The sequence below is a fragment of the Cavia porcellus genome, unplaced genomic scaffold (assembly GCF_034190915.1).
Source record: "Cavia porcellus strain 051 isolate PalLab524CR breed Dunkin Hartley unplaced genomic scaffold, mCavPor4.1 scaffold_29, whole genome shotgun sequence".
In the NCBI taxonomy this organism is placed as follows: domain Eukaryota; kingdom Metazoa; phylum Chordata; class Mammalia; order Rodentia; family Caviidae; genus Cavia; species Cavia porcellus.
This window is the reverse complement of record NW_026947512.1, coordinates 5,527,597-5,540,731: the sequence shown is the minus strand read 5'-3', so window position 1 is coordinate 5,540,731 and position 13,135 is coordinate 5,527,597. Positions and strand designations below refer to the sequence as shown.

At 41.6% G+C, this 13,135-nt stretch overlaps 2 protein-coding genes across 2 annotated transcripts in view; one reads left to right on the top strand and one right to left on the bottom strand.

The window, feature by feature from the left end:
* Nucleotides 1-7,945, bottom strand: part of Stx6 (syntaxin 6) — a 47,034-nt gene extending 39,089 nt beyond the window's left edge. Inside the window, exon 1 of the mRNA XM_003474930.5 lies at nt 7,662-7,945. Within this exon, the coding sequence (XP_003474978.1) occupies nt 7,662-7,696 (35 nt within the window). The 5' untranslated portion in view covers nt 7,697-7,945. The remainder of the gene's footprint in view (nt 1-7,661) is intronic.
* Nucleotides 7,165-13,135, top strand: part of LOC100713400 (major histocompatibility complex class I-related gene protein) — a 32,237-nt gene continuing 26,266 nt past the window's right edge. Inside the window, exon 1 of the mRNA XM_063239783.1 lies at nt 7,165-7,488. The gene's annotated coding sequence lies outside the window, so the exon portion shown is untranslated. The remainder of the gene's footprint in view (nt 7,489-13,135) is intronic.

Sequence of the window (13,135 nt, the reverse complement as noted above, 5' to 3'; positions counted from 1 at the left end):
GATGCCATCTACTATGCTGTGATACAACCAAGCAGGCTCTCACCAGAGGCCAAATAAATAGACCTGCATAACAGTGGACTTCTAGTTTCCAGAACTGTGAGCTATCTCTTTTCTTCACAAAGTACAAAGCCTCAGGTATTGTTATAGCAAGAGAAAAGTAACGCTGGGAGCTTTGTTTCCCAGCTTCTGTCAGTCAGTTGTGCCAACAAAGTGCATGATAACTATAGTTGAAATGTCTAGCATCCTTTTGATTTTTCCTTTCTATTTTCCCAGGCTGACAGACTGAGTTGGCATCTATTCCATTTATAGTGGTTGTGTAACAATTACTTCCAAACTTCATTGTAAAACAACTATTTATTAAGTTCACAGATTCTGTGGGTCAGGAATCAGACACAGCAGCATTGATGATCTGTTCCTGTTGAACAATGTCTAGGGCATTTGGTAGAAGACTAACTGGACTAGGGGGCTGCAGAGAGGAGGCTCCTCAGTAGTATCTCTCCATCTCTAAGTGGTCTCTGCCTGATTCTCTAGCAAAATGACTACAAGCGCAGCTGGACTTCTTACATGTTAGCCCAGGGTACCCTCCCTAGGCTTGTGTCCTGAGACAGAAAGATGCAGGAGGAAGCATACTGCTTGTCTTTTACAAGTTAAGCTTCGGGAATGACGTAGTGTCACAACTATCTTATTCTGCTGGTCGAGGCATTGATAAAGATCCACTCAGGTTCAAGAGAAGGAAATATGGACTTCAGTTCAATAGAAGAATATCAGCTTGATGATTTAGGAAAAGCAAACCAGAGATATATAGAAAGAATTCCATCTGTCACAACTTTGTATCTGGACATCCTCCATCCTGTAAATCAACTTCAGCAATATACAACAAGAAGCCAGTCTTAGACAAGAGCAGCTCTTTTTATTGTTTGACTTTTAATATTTGCATTGTTTGAATTGAATAAAAACAGGTGCATCCTTCTTTTGAATACTGCTGTTTCAAAATTTAACTACATTATTGTATCTTTTGTAATTACTGCTGTAGTTTAAAAAAATTGTCTCTATTTAGCTACCCCGAATTACACACAATTTCTAATCCCAGGCTGACTACTTCCACGACTCCCCTAAAATAGTACTAATGCCACGGATGACACCGCAGGTCAGTCATGACTGAATTTTATGTGTCTTCATTTTTGGTGTACTTGACACTTATGGTCCATTAAATCTGTTTTCTTGAAACTTACTACTTTGTTTCTATAACATTTATCCTAGTTTTCTAACAATTTTCTCTTTCTTCTCTCCAGTAATCCCAATGGTTCTCAGGGTTCTTTCACAGCTTCTAGGTGGCTCATCAACGTTCCTTGGTTCAAAACACCTCTTTCAAGCTGCTGACTTCCAACTGTATTCCAATCCTAACCACTCACCCAGGACTAATTCCTATATTTTTAACTGCCTACAGGAACATTCTATATGCTGATAGCTAAACTAATCATAAATTCCTTACAAGAAAAGCAAGTACTGTATTGTAAAAAAGCAAACAAAATAAACAAAAAAGAAAAATCTGCTTCCCTCTCTAACTTCTCCATTTTAGTCAACAGTGTCACCATTTCCTAAGTTTCAAAACTTGTCTAGACAAAAGTCTTTTCTGACTCCTCCTTCCACTTCTCACCTTGCACAATCTCCACTTAAGCTCAATCATTTGAGCTTTAGGTCTAGAAGGAACTTTCAAGATAATCTAGTTTGTACTCACTGAACAAATAAAAGACCTGACGCTCAGACATCTTGGCTGCTTGCCTCAAGTTCTTCTGACTGTGAGTATGAGATGCTTTCCACTACCAAGACCTATTTAATCCCATTTTTGCAAAACCTTCAGGCAAATCCATTTTCTTTTTTAAATCAGAAGATCTGGTTAAGCCCCTGAAAAGTGACTATAATTGACTGAATAGTAATTGCTAGTTTAAAAACTGCCTTCTGATTAAGAATTTACAATAGGAAACAGAGTAAATTTAAATTCCTCAGGTAGTTATTCCAACCCCTCCTGTCCTCCTCCACTTTAAACTAGCTGGCTAACTATCCCACCTGATTCTCACTAAACAAATTCTATGTCAGTTGCCAGACCTTCTCATCCTCCCCTTTCTCAGTCCTGGTTCCAGGCTCACTCTCAGCTGCCTCCTCAGCCTGGGGGAGCCCTTACACCCCTGCAAACGAAAAGCCAACTCTTCTTTAAGGCCTTGCTTGCCTTAAATTAATGTATTAAAGTATCTTTGACATTTCTACTACAGACCTTTCCTTTTTTCAACTCTGTCCCACAACCTTACACACAAGTATCTTTCACAAATACTTTTGCACATATCTGCACGGTGCTTTCCAAACTGGATTACAATTTCAGGAGCCAAATATTAGTCACGAACTTTCATAATCCTTGGAGGTTGTTTTTAAAATGAACACCCAGTTCTAATTTTTTAAATGTATTAAATGAGATTTACATTTGATTTTACTAGGCCAAAATTTTTCTTGTAAACAAGGGTTAATTTCGCTATCATGACCTTACCAAAAGCCAGTTTTCTCAAAAGTGAATAAAATGCATGCTGCTTGTCCTTGTGAAGCTCATAAGAGACAACCTGAGATATACAGGCAAGTGTTAAGAGAATACACCATACCATGTATCACCCTACTCATCTGCTTATTGACTTCATTATTTCAATACTGATTTAAAACAAAGAACCTGAAATAAAACTACCTTTGTCAGGTACACCCAACTTCCAAAAAAGCAAAATATCAAGGAGCTACCCATCCATGGGCAGCTTATGTTAACAACATACGATGCCAATACCAATACCAATACCAAGTCATCATACACAACATATGCTGTTTCAGTCAACCACGGATGGCATATGCAACAGCTGTACCATGAGATTATGGCCTGGTGATGTCATAGCCATCTTGGTTCCCATAAGTATATCTGTGATGTCACACAACAAAACTGCCTAATAGGGCATTTCTAACAATATATCCTCACCGTTAAGTGACTCATGAGTGTACTCTCAGATCTAAATGTGAAAAACTAAGTGTTTTTTCAGTGGCTTGTTTTATCAGAAGCTGCAAATTTTAAAAAGCTAATTCTAAAAGTTCACAAGTTAAAGAAACAAAAAGACTATACAACCAAAAATTCAAAGTAGTTCATTCATCAAACAGTAGATAAGTCCCTACTAAATACAAAGATAAAGAGGATTCAGATATGGTACTTATCACCCAAGTTACTAGCAAGGGGTTAGAGAAATGAGTCCCTTAAACACTTTGAGAGGAATGGCAGGGTATATAGTCTATAGGGCAATCTGGTAATATGCATAAAAAGATTTGTTGTGCATATCCTCTAGCTTAGTAATGATGCAACAGAAATATAGGCTATGAAATCACAAGTGACAATAAAGGCCTTTGACGAGTAGCTTATCATTGTATTAATATAATACAGTGTAATGTCCATAGTAACATACAAATTATAGTTATACGTCAAAACATAATATAGTTGACCCACATCAGTAATCCCCACACTTGAGAGGCTGAGACAGGAGGATTGCTGCGAATCTGAGGGCAGCTTAGGCTATCTAGTGAGTTCAAGGCCAGCCTGAACTACATAAACAAAATAAAACGTCTCAAAAAACAAAATAAAACATAATATAGTAATTAAAAGCCCCCAAAAGATGGTTTAAAAAAAATAATTATAAAATAATTTTTATAAAAATAACATACAATGTAAGATGCCAAATGTTAAACTTAATAATAATAGAAATATATATATAATTCCTGGCTTTTCAATTGAAATGCTTATAAATATGTAGATTTTTAAAAAACCAAGTGTAACTGTTTTCATTAGGAAATAGTGATAAAACAGTGCCTACATCACAAGGATTAAAAAGTAACTCTTGCTCTGGAACTCTGCTCCAAACAAGGCACTGACAATGTCAAAACCTCACAAAAAGCCTTAAACATGGTACATTTAAATTGCAATAGCTTTCTATCTGCTATTCTTTAAAATGTGCCTCACACTGATTCTCTTTCAGTCAACAGAACTTACCCTATTTTACTTGTACTGTGGAAATTAATAGCATGAGTAAAATTAGGCTGCTCAAATGTGAATCCTGGGTTTACCACTAGCTGTGTGACCCTGTGTTAGTAAATTAACCCTAGCTTTTGATTTCTTCTGGGGTTAATATTCCCATCATCTGGCTGTCCTAACAAGGTTTAAATCCACATAAAGTATTTCCTTTGCACACAATGTCCTTAGCACACAAATGCCTGGCCCAGGAGATGTATCATTTAAATGTTAGCTATGAGTCTTACTTCCCCTAAAGAAAAAAAAAAAAGCACCTACCCATCAGGTTGGTTCCCCTCCATGATGCCTACAAAATGCTCCCTCATGACCTTTGCTGGTAGTGGTCTCACACAGGAAGTACCACTCCTTCACCACCATCACCCCAGCCACCAACAACTACAGAGTATGCATTCAACATTTACACTGTATTTCAAGGTGTCAAGCTGGAAATACAGGAAAAACAAACGGTCCCAACTCTCACAACTCAGTCTAATAATGCAAGATGGCCAGAGAAGAAGCCCAATAATGTATCACTGTGCTAAGAGAGGTCCTCCCTGGAGGCAGTGGAGATACTTGCACTGAAGAGTGGGTGAGTCAGGCAGAGCCGGTGCATGTGGAATAAGAGCAGTCACCGAACTGAGTCCAGCTCTGTTGGAGCACTGAGACTCAGCGTGGGTAGGCTGCTGGAGGCCAAAGGGCTGCATGAGGGTGATGAAGCCTCTCACTGTATTTGATAGGCAACAGGCATTCACTGAATGATAGTAAGTAGGATATGGCTGCTTGGGCCTACAAAGGCAGCACTGCCCTGTCCAACATGGAAACCACATATGACTACTGACTTAAAATGTGGCGATTATGACAAAATAACAAAATTTAATTTTAATTATTTTAAATTTTAAAATCTGATATGCAATTCCAGTTGCCAGAAAACTATTACGTATGTTTGGAAAAACTATGGTATGTGAATTCACCTTTTCAACTGTTACGTTTAAAGAACTCTAAATACAGATCAAATATTCTGATGAAAATTTAACATCCAAACTGAAATGAGGCTGGGCATGGTGGCACACACCTATAATCCCAGCATTCAGGAGGCTGAGTCAGGAGGATCTCCATGAATTCAAGGCCAGCCTCAACTATATAAGGAGACCCTGTCTCAAACAAAGAAGAATTAAAATGGGATGTGAATATAAAACAACACTATAAAACTAACACAAAAAGGTAAACCAGGGAGCTGGGGATGTAGCTCAGTGGCACAAGCTCAAGGTTGTGAATCTGATCCCCGGTACCAAAGAAAAAAGAAAAAGAAAAAGGTAAACCATTTCAATAGTAATCTTTGCATTAACAACATGCTGAAATAATGTGAATAAAGACATTAAAATTAATTTCATGTTTCTTTTTAATGTAATACAAAAAAATATAAAATGACATGCGACTTGTACTGCATTTTCTGCTGAACAATGCCAACCAAATACATCCAAGGATGGAAGAAAGAGACTGAAATCAGGAAGATAAATTATGAGACTTTCACAGATCCAGATACAACACATGACCCTGAATTACCTAAATTCTGACTACCTTCAAAACCAAATTCAAAATGCACTACTACCACTTCCAAAAGCTTTTCCCACCACACCAATTGCTAAGGAGCTGCCTTTCTCTTAGCTGGGATGCTTACCATCTGTAGTATTCACTTCAGCACTTAATCATTTAGTGCCTGTCATTTCTATTTAATTTTGAAGTCATTTCTTCTCAGACTAGACTACAAGTTCCTACTAGAGGGGCCATTACTTAGGCATCCTTAATTTGTCAATGTTGTGCGTGTTTTCAATACTTTCTTGAACAGAAGTCTATGGTTCTCCAAATATACCACCATATAAACACCCAAATGGCTGACTTTACCTTTTGACAGCAGAAAATACAAAAAAAAAAAAAAAAGGTCTGGTTATCTCCAATAACTTCTGTAACCTAAACATTATGAACTTACATTCAAATCAAGATTGGTGAGATGCCCTTATGATCCCAGCATTTGAGGGAGGCTGAGACAGGATCCATGCAATGCAATTTGAGGCTAAACTGGGCTAGATAGTAAGTTCAAGTCCAGCGTGAACTACATAATGAGTCCAAGGCCAGCTTGAGCTACAAAGTGAAATCCTCTCCAAAAAATAAATAAATAAATAAAAAAGAAAATAAAATATAAATCCATTCGAGGAAAAAATACGCAACTTTAAATTTCAAAACTTAACTAATCAATTCTTCTAATTAACAACATACTTTCCAGGTAGGGAACCAATATTACTTGTAAATCTACAATTTACCTTTTTCTCATATAAATTACAGTAAGGTGAAGAAAAAAACCTTTATGGAAATGTTAAGATATATACATTTCATTGTATGATGGATAATAAAATATTTCATTTGAAGTACATGTAAATTTTCTGGAAACCTTTAAACACAAAACAAATCACCAATACAACTTGTCAGCTTTTACCACTATGAAATAGGAAGCTAGTAGCAACTAGTTGAAAGTTAAGGGAACACTTCATAGTGGTACTAACCACTCATCTTTTAGGAACTTGGTAGTTCTTAAGATTTTTTGCGTTTGGTTTGACATTAAAAACATAAAATCGGCAAGTTATCAGAAATGTTACAGCAGAACTGATCTTTCCTGTAATTGGTTTAATGACGACAAAGCTAATACAACGCTAAGTGCATCGGAAGTTTCTGCGCATCTCCAATCTGGCAAATCAAAGACAGAATGAAGACAACTCCCAATTCTGAGAGGCAGAGTAAGCAGTAGTGGGGTAAACGTATCAAAAAAAAGGTGTACGAAATCAAGGAGTTAAAAACAAAGTCATTTCCTTTGGCACTGTGGGAAAATCCCAGTTGCTCACAGAAAGCCGAGCAAAGTTTAGTTTGGCTGGTTTCATTTTGTTTTCCTTCCAACATCAGCAACGAACAAGAAGGACTGCTTTCCTCCCATTAGTCAGTAACTCTCCCCCCGCCTCCCCCCGGCACGGACTCCAGCCGTCTTCCGGCGTCGGGCTCCCCAGCCTCCCAGATCAACACCCGCCCCCGCCCGCCTCCCTGCAAACGTGCTCAGACGCCTCCGGGCATGTTGTGGTCTCGCCAGTCTGCGGGCGAGCTCTCCCAACTCAATGGACAATGGAGCTCACCCCTGTCACCGCCAACTACAAAGCTCAAGAGGGTCATTTCCCTTTTCCTGCCCAGATGCTGTTTTGCTCCTTCCAGGCAGGGTCCTGTGTTCGACGACAGCCCCAGTCCTCCTTCCCCACCTGCAGAGCTGCTGAACCCCTCGGCCTCCAAATAAGTTGTACCACACCTCGCAGGCCAAAAGGAGACCCCGGCCAGGGAGCCCGGTGAGAGGCTCCGGCTTCCCAGTTCAGGTAGGACAAGGAGAAGATGTCTCGGCGCTCGGTCATGGCCCTCAAGGCTAAGCCCTCTCCCCGTCCCCTCCCGACCTCAACCTGCCTCCCCTCCCTCTACAGGGAAACCGGGGAGGTGCGGGCAGCCAGCACCGCCACTCCCTTCTCCAAGGGAGCCCTAGACCCACACTCACCCCTTCACCACAAAGAAGGGGTCCTCCATGGACATGGCGCCCGGGCCCCCGGCCGCCTCAGCTGCTCGGCTCACAGGGCGCTCTCGCCCTCTTGGCCTTCCTCTGTTCACTCACTGGCCTCCTGCGTTTTGGCCCGAAGGACCCTGAGCAGCGAGCGGGCGCTCAGGCCAGGGTGCCCGGACGGCCACTGTTCTAGCTCTAGGTCAGCACCACGGGCCAAATCCCAGACTCGGGAGCCGGCCCCCGCTGCAGTCTCCTCTCTGCGCGACCGTCGCTCTGACCCCGCCCCCTGGGCCCTCGACTGCAGCCAATCACAAACAAGGGTCCTTGCTCCACTTCCGCACTGGTGCTGACATAACCAAGATAGGCTCCGCCTTATAGGCGGGGCCTTGGCCCTTCGTCACTTGGGACTGGGGGTGGGACTCTGCCTTGCTCTCAGGCTGGGGAGGAGGGCCGACAGGTTTTTGAATGCTGTAGCCAGAACTGATTTGTATCATCCTTTTCCTTTACTTCTAATACATATATATATATATATATGATATGTAAATCAATCTCATCCTGTACCCAACAATAAACTATCCTCGTGCACATTATCCTATTGTGATAAGGCCACGTAACTCCTTTTGTCTAGGTCGTACAAGGTACTAAAGGCTGTGTGTGCATCATTTCAAAACTTGAGGGGATGGTATTGTCCCACTTTGAAGATTATAAAATAAATTCAGAGAAGTTTCAAGATTTTGTGTGGAGCTAGGCGTGCATGCCTATAATCCCAGCACTCGGGAGGGAGGCTGAGGCAGGGGGATGGTTGCGAGTTTGAGACTACCTGGGCTACAAAGAGAGCTCAAGGCCAGCCTAAATTACATATAAAGACTTTGTCTCCAAAAAAAAAAAAAAAATCTGTGACTGCCCACCTGGACAGGCCAGAGACACAAATCCTATGCTCTTCTCACCAAATGGTGTGTATTTTCTTTCGCAGCACATTTTTCGAGTAACCTTTTAGCTAATTTTAAAAAACAGCCTGTTTTTTAAAATAGGTGTTTCCCAGGAGAGAGCACTTCTGAGGGTTCAAAAAGAGAATAGATAGGGTAACTCCTTCTCAGCCATAATTCAAGAACTCTCCCAGATAGACAACTATGTGTTAGATATATTGTCGCCTTCCTGGGTGGGTATTGTTTTAATTGCTGATTATCACTGAGCACCTACTATGTAGTAGGGTTCTAAGTGTTGTCCCTGTTGCTCTCACAATGAGGTAATTGCTGTTATTTATGCTCTACGTTTTATGAATGAGGATTCTGAGACTCCGGGAGGTTAAGTGACTTGCCCAAGGTCACCAGTCTCTTAGGATCAGGGAGAGTCCTCAGAGTCAAACAACCCTTTTGAATCTGCGCTCTATCGTTCAGTTCCTCATTTTAAAAATGTAAATAATAGCATCGAGCTCATGGATTATGAGGTTAAATAAAAATGCATGCAAACCTAAGGTTCCAAAAGAGGAAGGTAGTGAAGTCAGGACACTGCTGTGATCTCCAGTGTAAGAGAGAAGCCAGATTAGGAAGACAGCAATTGAGAACAGAGGGGAAGGAGCTAATCTGATGTTTCTATGGCAAAACAAAACAAAACATCATGTAATGAATGAGGTTAAGGAAGGGAGAGGAGAGAAGTGGAAGTCAAAGACTCTAGACTTCTCTGAGACCCTGGGAGATAGATATGGGGAGAGGAAGCTATTAGCAGGAAAAATTACTTAATTTGGTTTTGGACATGTGGTGAATTGACAACTGGTGGATAATTTATAACACCAGCTGAGCTGAATCAGCGTGGTGCTGGGTACCTGAGGATTGTTGCCAGCAACATAGAAAGGAGAACTGCAAAGGAAGAAGTAGTGTTGTTGGTTCTCTTTGTTGTTGTTGGTTCTCCTGTTGCCATTGGTTCTCCTGGAGAAGCTTTTGGAACTTCCTTCTTAATATGAATTTGGCTGTTCTCATGGTCAGAGGAGCTTAGGACCTTGTCACTGGCAATGGCTGTGGTACTTTTGGGGGGAAGCTCTGATCCTTACTTTGAACATCACTTCCTGGCTCAAGTGCAGAACCTTCAGCCTATTGGCACAGGTTCTTCATCCCATTGGCATAGACTTTCTGGTTTCCATCTTTGACCTTTGGACCTTCCCAGTACAGATCTGTGAAACAGACTTGGATGAGACATTGTCATGGGATCTAGGTCTTCAGCTGGACTCATGCAGAATATTGCAATGGGATCTTGGCCCTCAACTGGACTCATGCAGAATATTGCCATGGGATCTTGGCCCTCAACTGTATTCTTGGGGTCTTTAGTGCGTGGACACATTTCTCTTTTTTTCTTCCTTTTTTTTTTTTTTATCGGTACCGGGGATCAAACTCACGACCATGCGCTTGCAAAGTAGGCCCTTATGCCGCTGAGCTAAATCCCCAGCCCGACACATTTCTTGTACTTTCTGTATTTGACTTTTTGGGTGACTATTATAAAATAATTCTATATTTTATATGTCCTGTGTTAAATTGTTTCCTTTGCAAGCCCTGACTACAACAGGACATATTGAGACAGGGAAATAAAATGGGATCATTATTCATTCTGTGCATATACATAGATATATAACATGTAGATTAACACATAGATGTTGAGCTGCAGTTGGGCACAATGATTCAGAGGCACACATGGAGCCTGACTGCCTGGGTTTAAAACCCATTTCTGCTACCTCCTGATTGGTGTGTCTTGGACAAGCTGCTTGTGCTCTCAGGGTCCTCAACTGTGAAATGGACACCATAACACCTTCCTCACAGGATGTCATAAGGGTTGATTGGGAGTGTAAAAGGGGTTTAGGATAGTGCCTTGGCCTATGTTGTGCCCTACTCTGTTCTAGGCACCGAGGACACAGAGATGATCCTCTGCTCCAAGGAACTCTCAGACCAATGAGAGAGACACAATGAGAGGGTGGCACAGGTTGCCACAGAAACACACAGATCTTAGCCAAGTGTGGTGGCATACACTTGTGATCCCAGCACCCTGGAGGCTGAGGCAAGAGGATTGCTATGAATTCAAGGCCTGTCCCAACTATATAACAAGACCCTGTCTCAGAAAAACACAAAATCACAGCCCTGGTACCAGAAATAAGACACCAGTTTGCTTGTGCATATGTCATGGCTGGAGACAGACAGGGAGGTGTTCTAAACAGTGTCTAGTGGAAGTGAGAATGGGCTGTTCATAAATGCAGAACAGCGTGGCGCCTAAGGAGCCATGGCAGAAAGTGTGGCTGCAGCAGCAGGAGTAAGACTGAAGGTGGGCAGGGTGGGCTAGTTGGGAGCCTTGTTGGTGATGGTTAGAACTGTGGACCTTCTCCTGTAGATGATGGGGATCGAGGGAATTGACTGGTCAGACTGGCGTGGTGGCTGGATGGTCATGATCTAGAGGAGGGATGAGGGAGCCCTGAACAAAGTCAGGGCAGCCAAGGTGGCGCAGAGGGATGTATTTTAGAGCTATAGTAAAGGCAAAACCCGTAGACTCCGTGACTGGTTAGTTCAGCACGTGGAGTAGTGAAAGAGGAGGAGGAAGGCTTGCAGGGCTCTGGGAATATGAGTGGGTAGTTGGTCTCAGTCACCAAGATAGAGAACTCAGGAGGAGGATTTGATTTAGATTATTAATTTGCTGTGAGTATGTTGATCTTCCCTACCAAACCATAACTCCTGGATGGACTGGATACTTTAGTAATGTTTTAGCAGCTTGTGGCCTAGCATAGCCTTGTATTATCTGTTCCATAAATTTATTTATTGGATCAACAGTTAGATGTCAGAGTTTTTTTAAGTTGATAGATGATGGAGGACAGAAACTTAGAAATTCCAATAATTAGGGTTTTAGAAGAAGCACAGTGGAGGTATTGGAGGATTGAGATAAGAAAACTATATGGGTATGTGGATGGTATCCCTTTCTTTAATGAACCCCCATTTTTCTCTCTCAAATTTGATTAAAGTCACAGCCTTCACTGTTCCAGGGAAAGGGAAGCTTTAACACAAGTAGAAACAAAGGAAATTATTTCTTTGTTGTTGGGTCATTCTTCTCCTCCCCATGTAACAGCCCAGATCCCTGCATAAACAATAGTTTAGGAAGAATACTTAACAAAAAACTATCTCCTCCCACACTTCCACCAAGCCCCCACGCCCTAAATAGAATTAAAATTGGTATTCCCACACACACTGGGGTACTCAGCTACACAGGAGGCTGAGGCAGGAGCGTCAAAAGTCCACTGTCACTGCACAATATAGGGTGACCCTAGCTCAAAAAAAAAAACTAACGATATAGCTTACAGGTAGACCTTTACCATGCATGCCAGGGCCTGAGTTCAATTCCTGATACTGCAATTAAAATTTCTCATGGTAAATCAGACACTCATGTGTAAACCTTGTTTCAATAGTGTAAGAAGCTGAAACAACGTATGTATATGTGTATGAATATGTATATAAAAAATAGTTAAGAGAGTTATACTACTGATTTCTTTGAATTCACTGAAGAGAAAGATTTGTGCTGGTGTTGTTTGGATAATTGAATGCAGATGTCCTGTGCTCTGGGTGAATGATTTGGGGGCAACAATGCACAGTGTATGTACCATTGTTGCCCCTGGTTGATGTGTTTTGAATTTTTTTGTTTTTTCCCTCTTTGAAATAAAATATATTTGAAAAAAATAAAATAATTAAAATTTTTCACGAAGTAAAATGTCAAAAGAGTTACTGGGGGAGGTGGTGGATGCCTGTAGTCCAAGCACTTAGGAGACTGAGACAGGAGAATCACTGTGAGTTCAGACAAACCTGGACTACATAGTGAGTTCAAGGCCAGCTTGAACTATATAGTGAGGCTTTGTCGAGAGAAAGGAAGGAAGGAAGGACAAAGAAAGAAAGAGGGGCCGGGGATTTAGCTCAGTGGCATAAGCGCCTGCATTGTAAGCAGGCAGTCGTGAGTTTGATCCCTGGTACCGATAAAAACGAAAAAAAGACAAAAAAAAAAAAAAAAAAAAAGAAAGAAAGAAAGCCAGCAGCTGCCTCCGTTAGAGTTTTAACTGGGAAGGCAAACATTCTGAGGAGTTTGAAATGCTCTATATCCTGACAGGATGTGGGCTACAGGAATATAAGCATTTGTCAGAACTCAGCCCACTGTGACAGTTAAATTCTTTTCACCTTGCTAAGGGAGCCTGAGGCACTGAGAGGGCATCCAGGAGAATCTCTGGTCTCTCAGAGAGGCTCCAAAGTTAGGAGAGTGAGTGACAGAAGGAGACTGCTGGGGTCCTGCAAGACATCTTGCACAGAAATAGGGCACAGGTGGCCAGGTGACAGAGCTGATAAGCATCAGAAAGGATCAAATCATTTCATCACAAGGATGCCACGATAGACAAGAGATTGGTGGGTGGCCATCCCTCTCCCTAGAGTGATGGAAGTGTCCAAATACACTTCCAAGGGGAT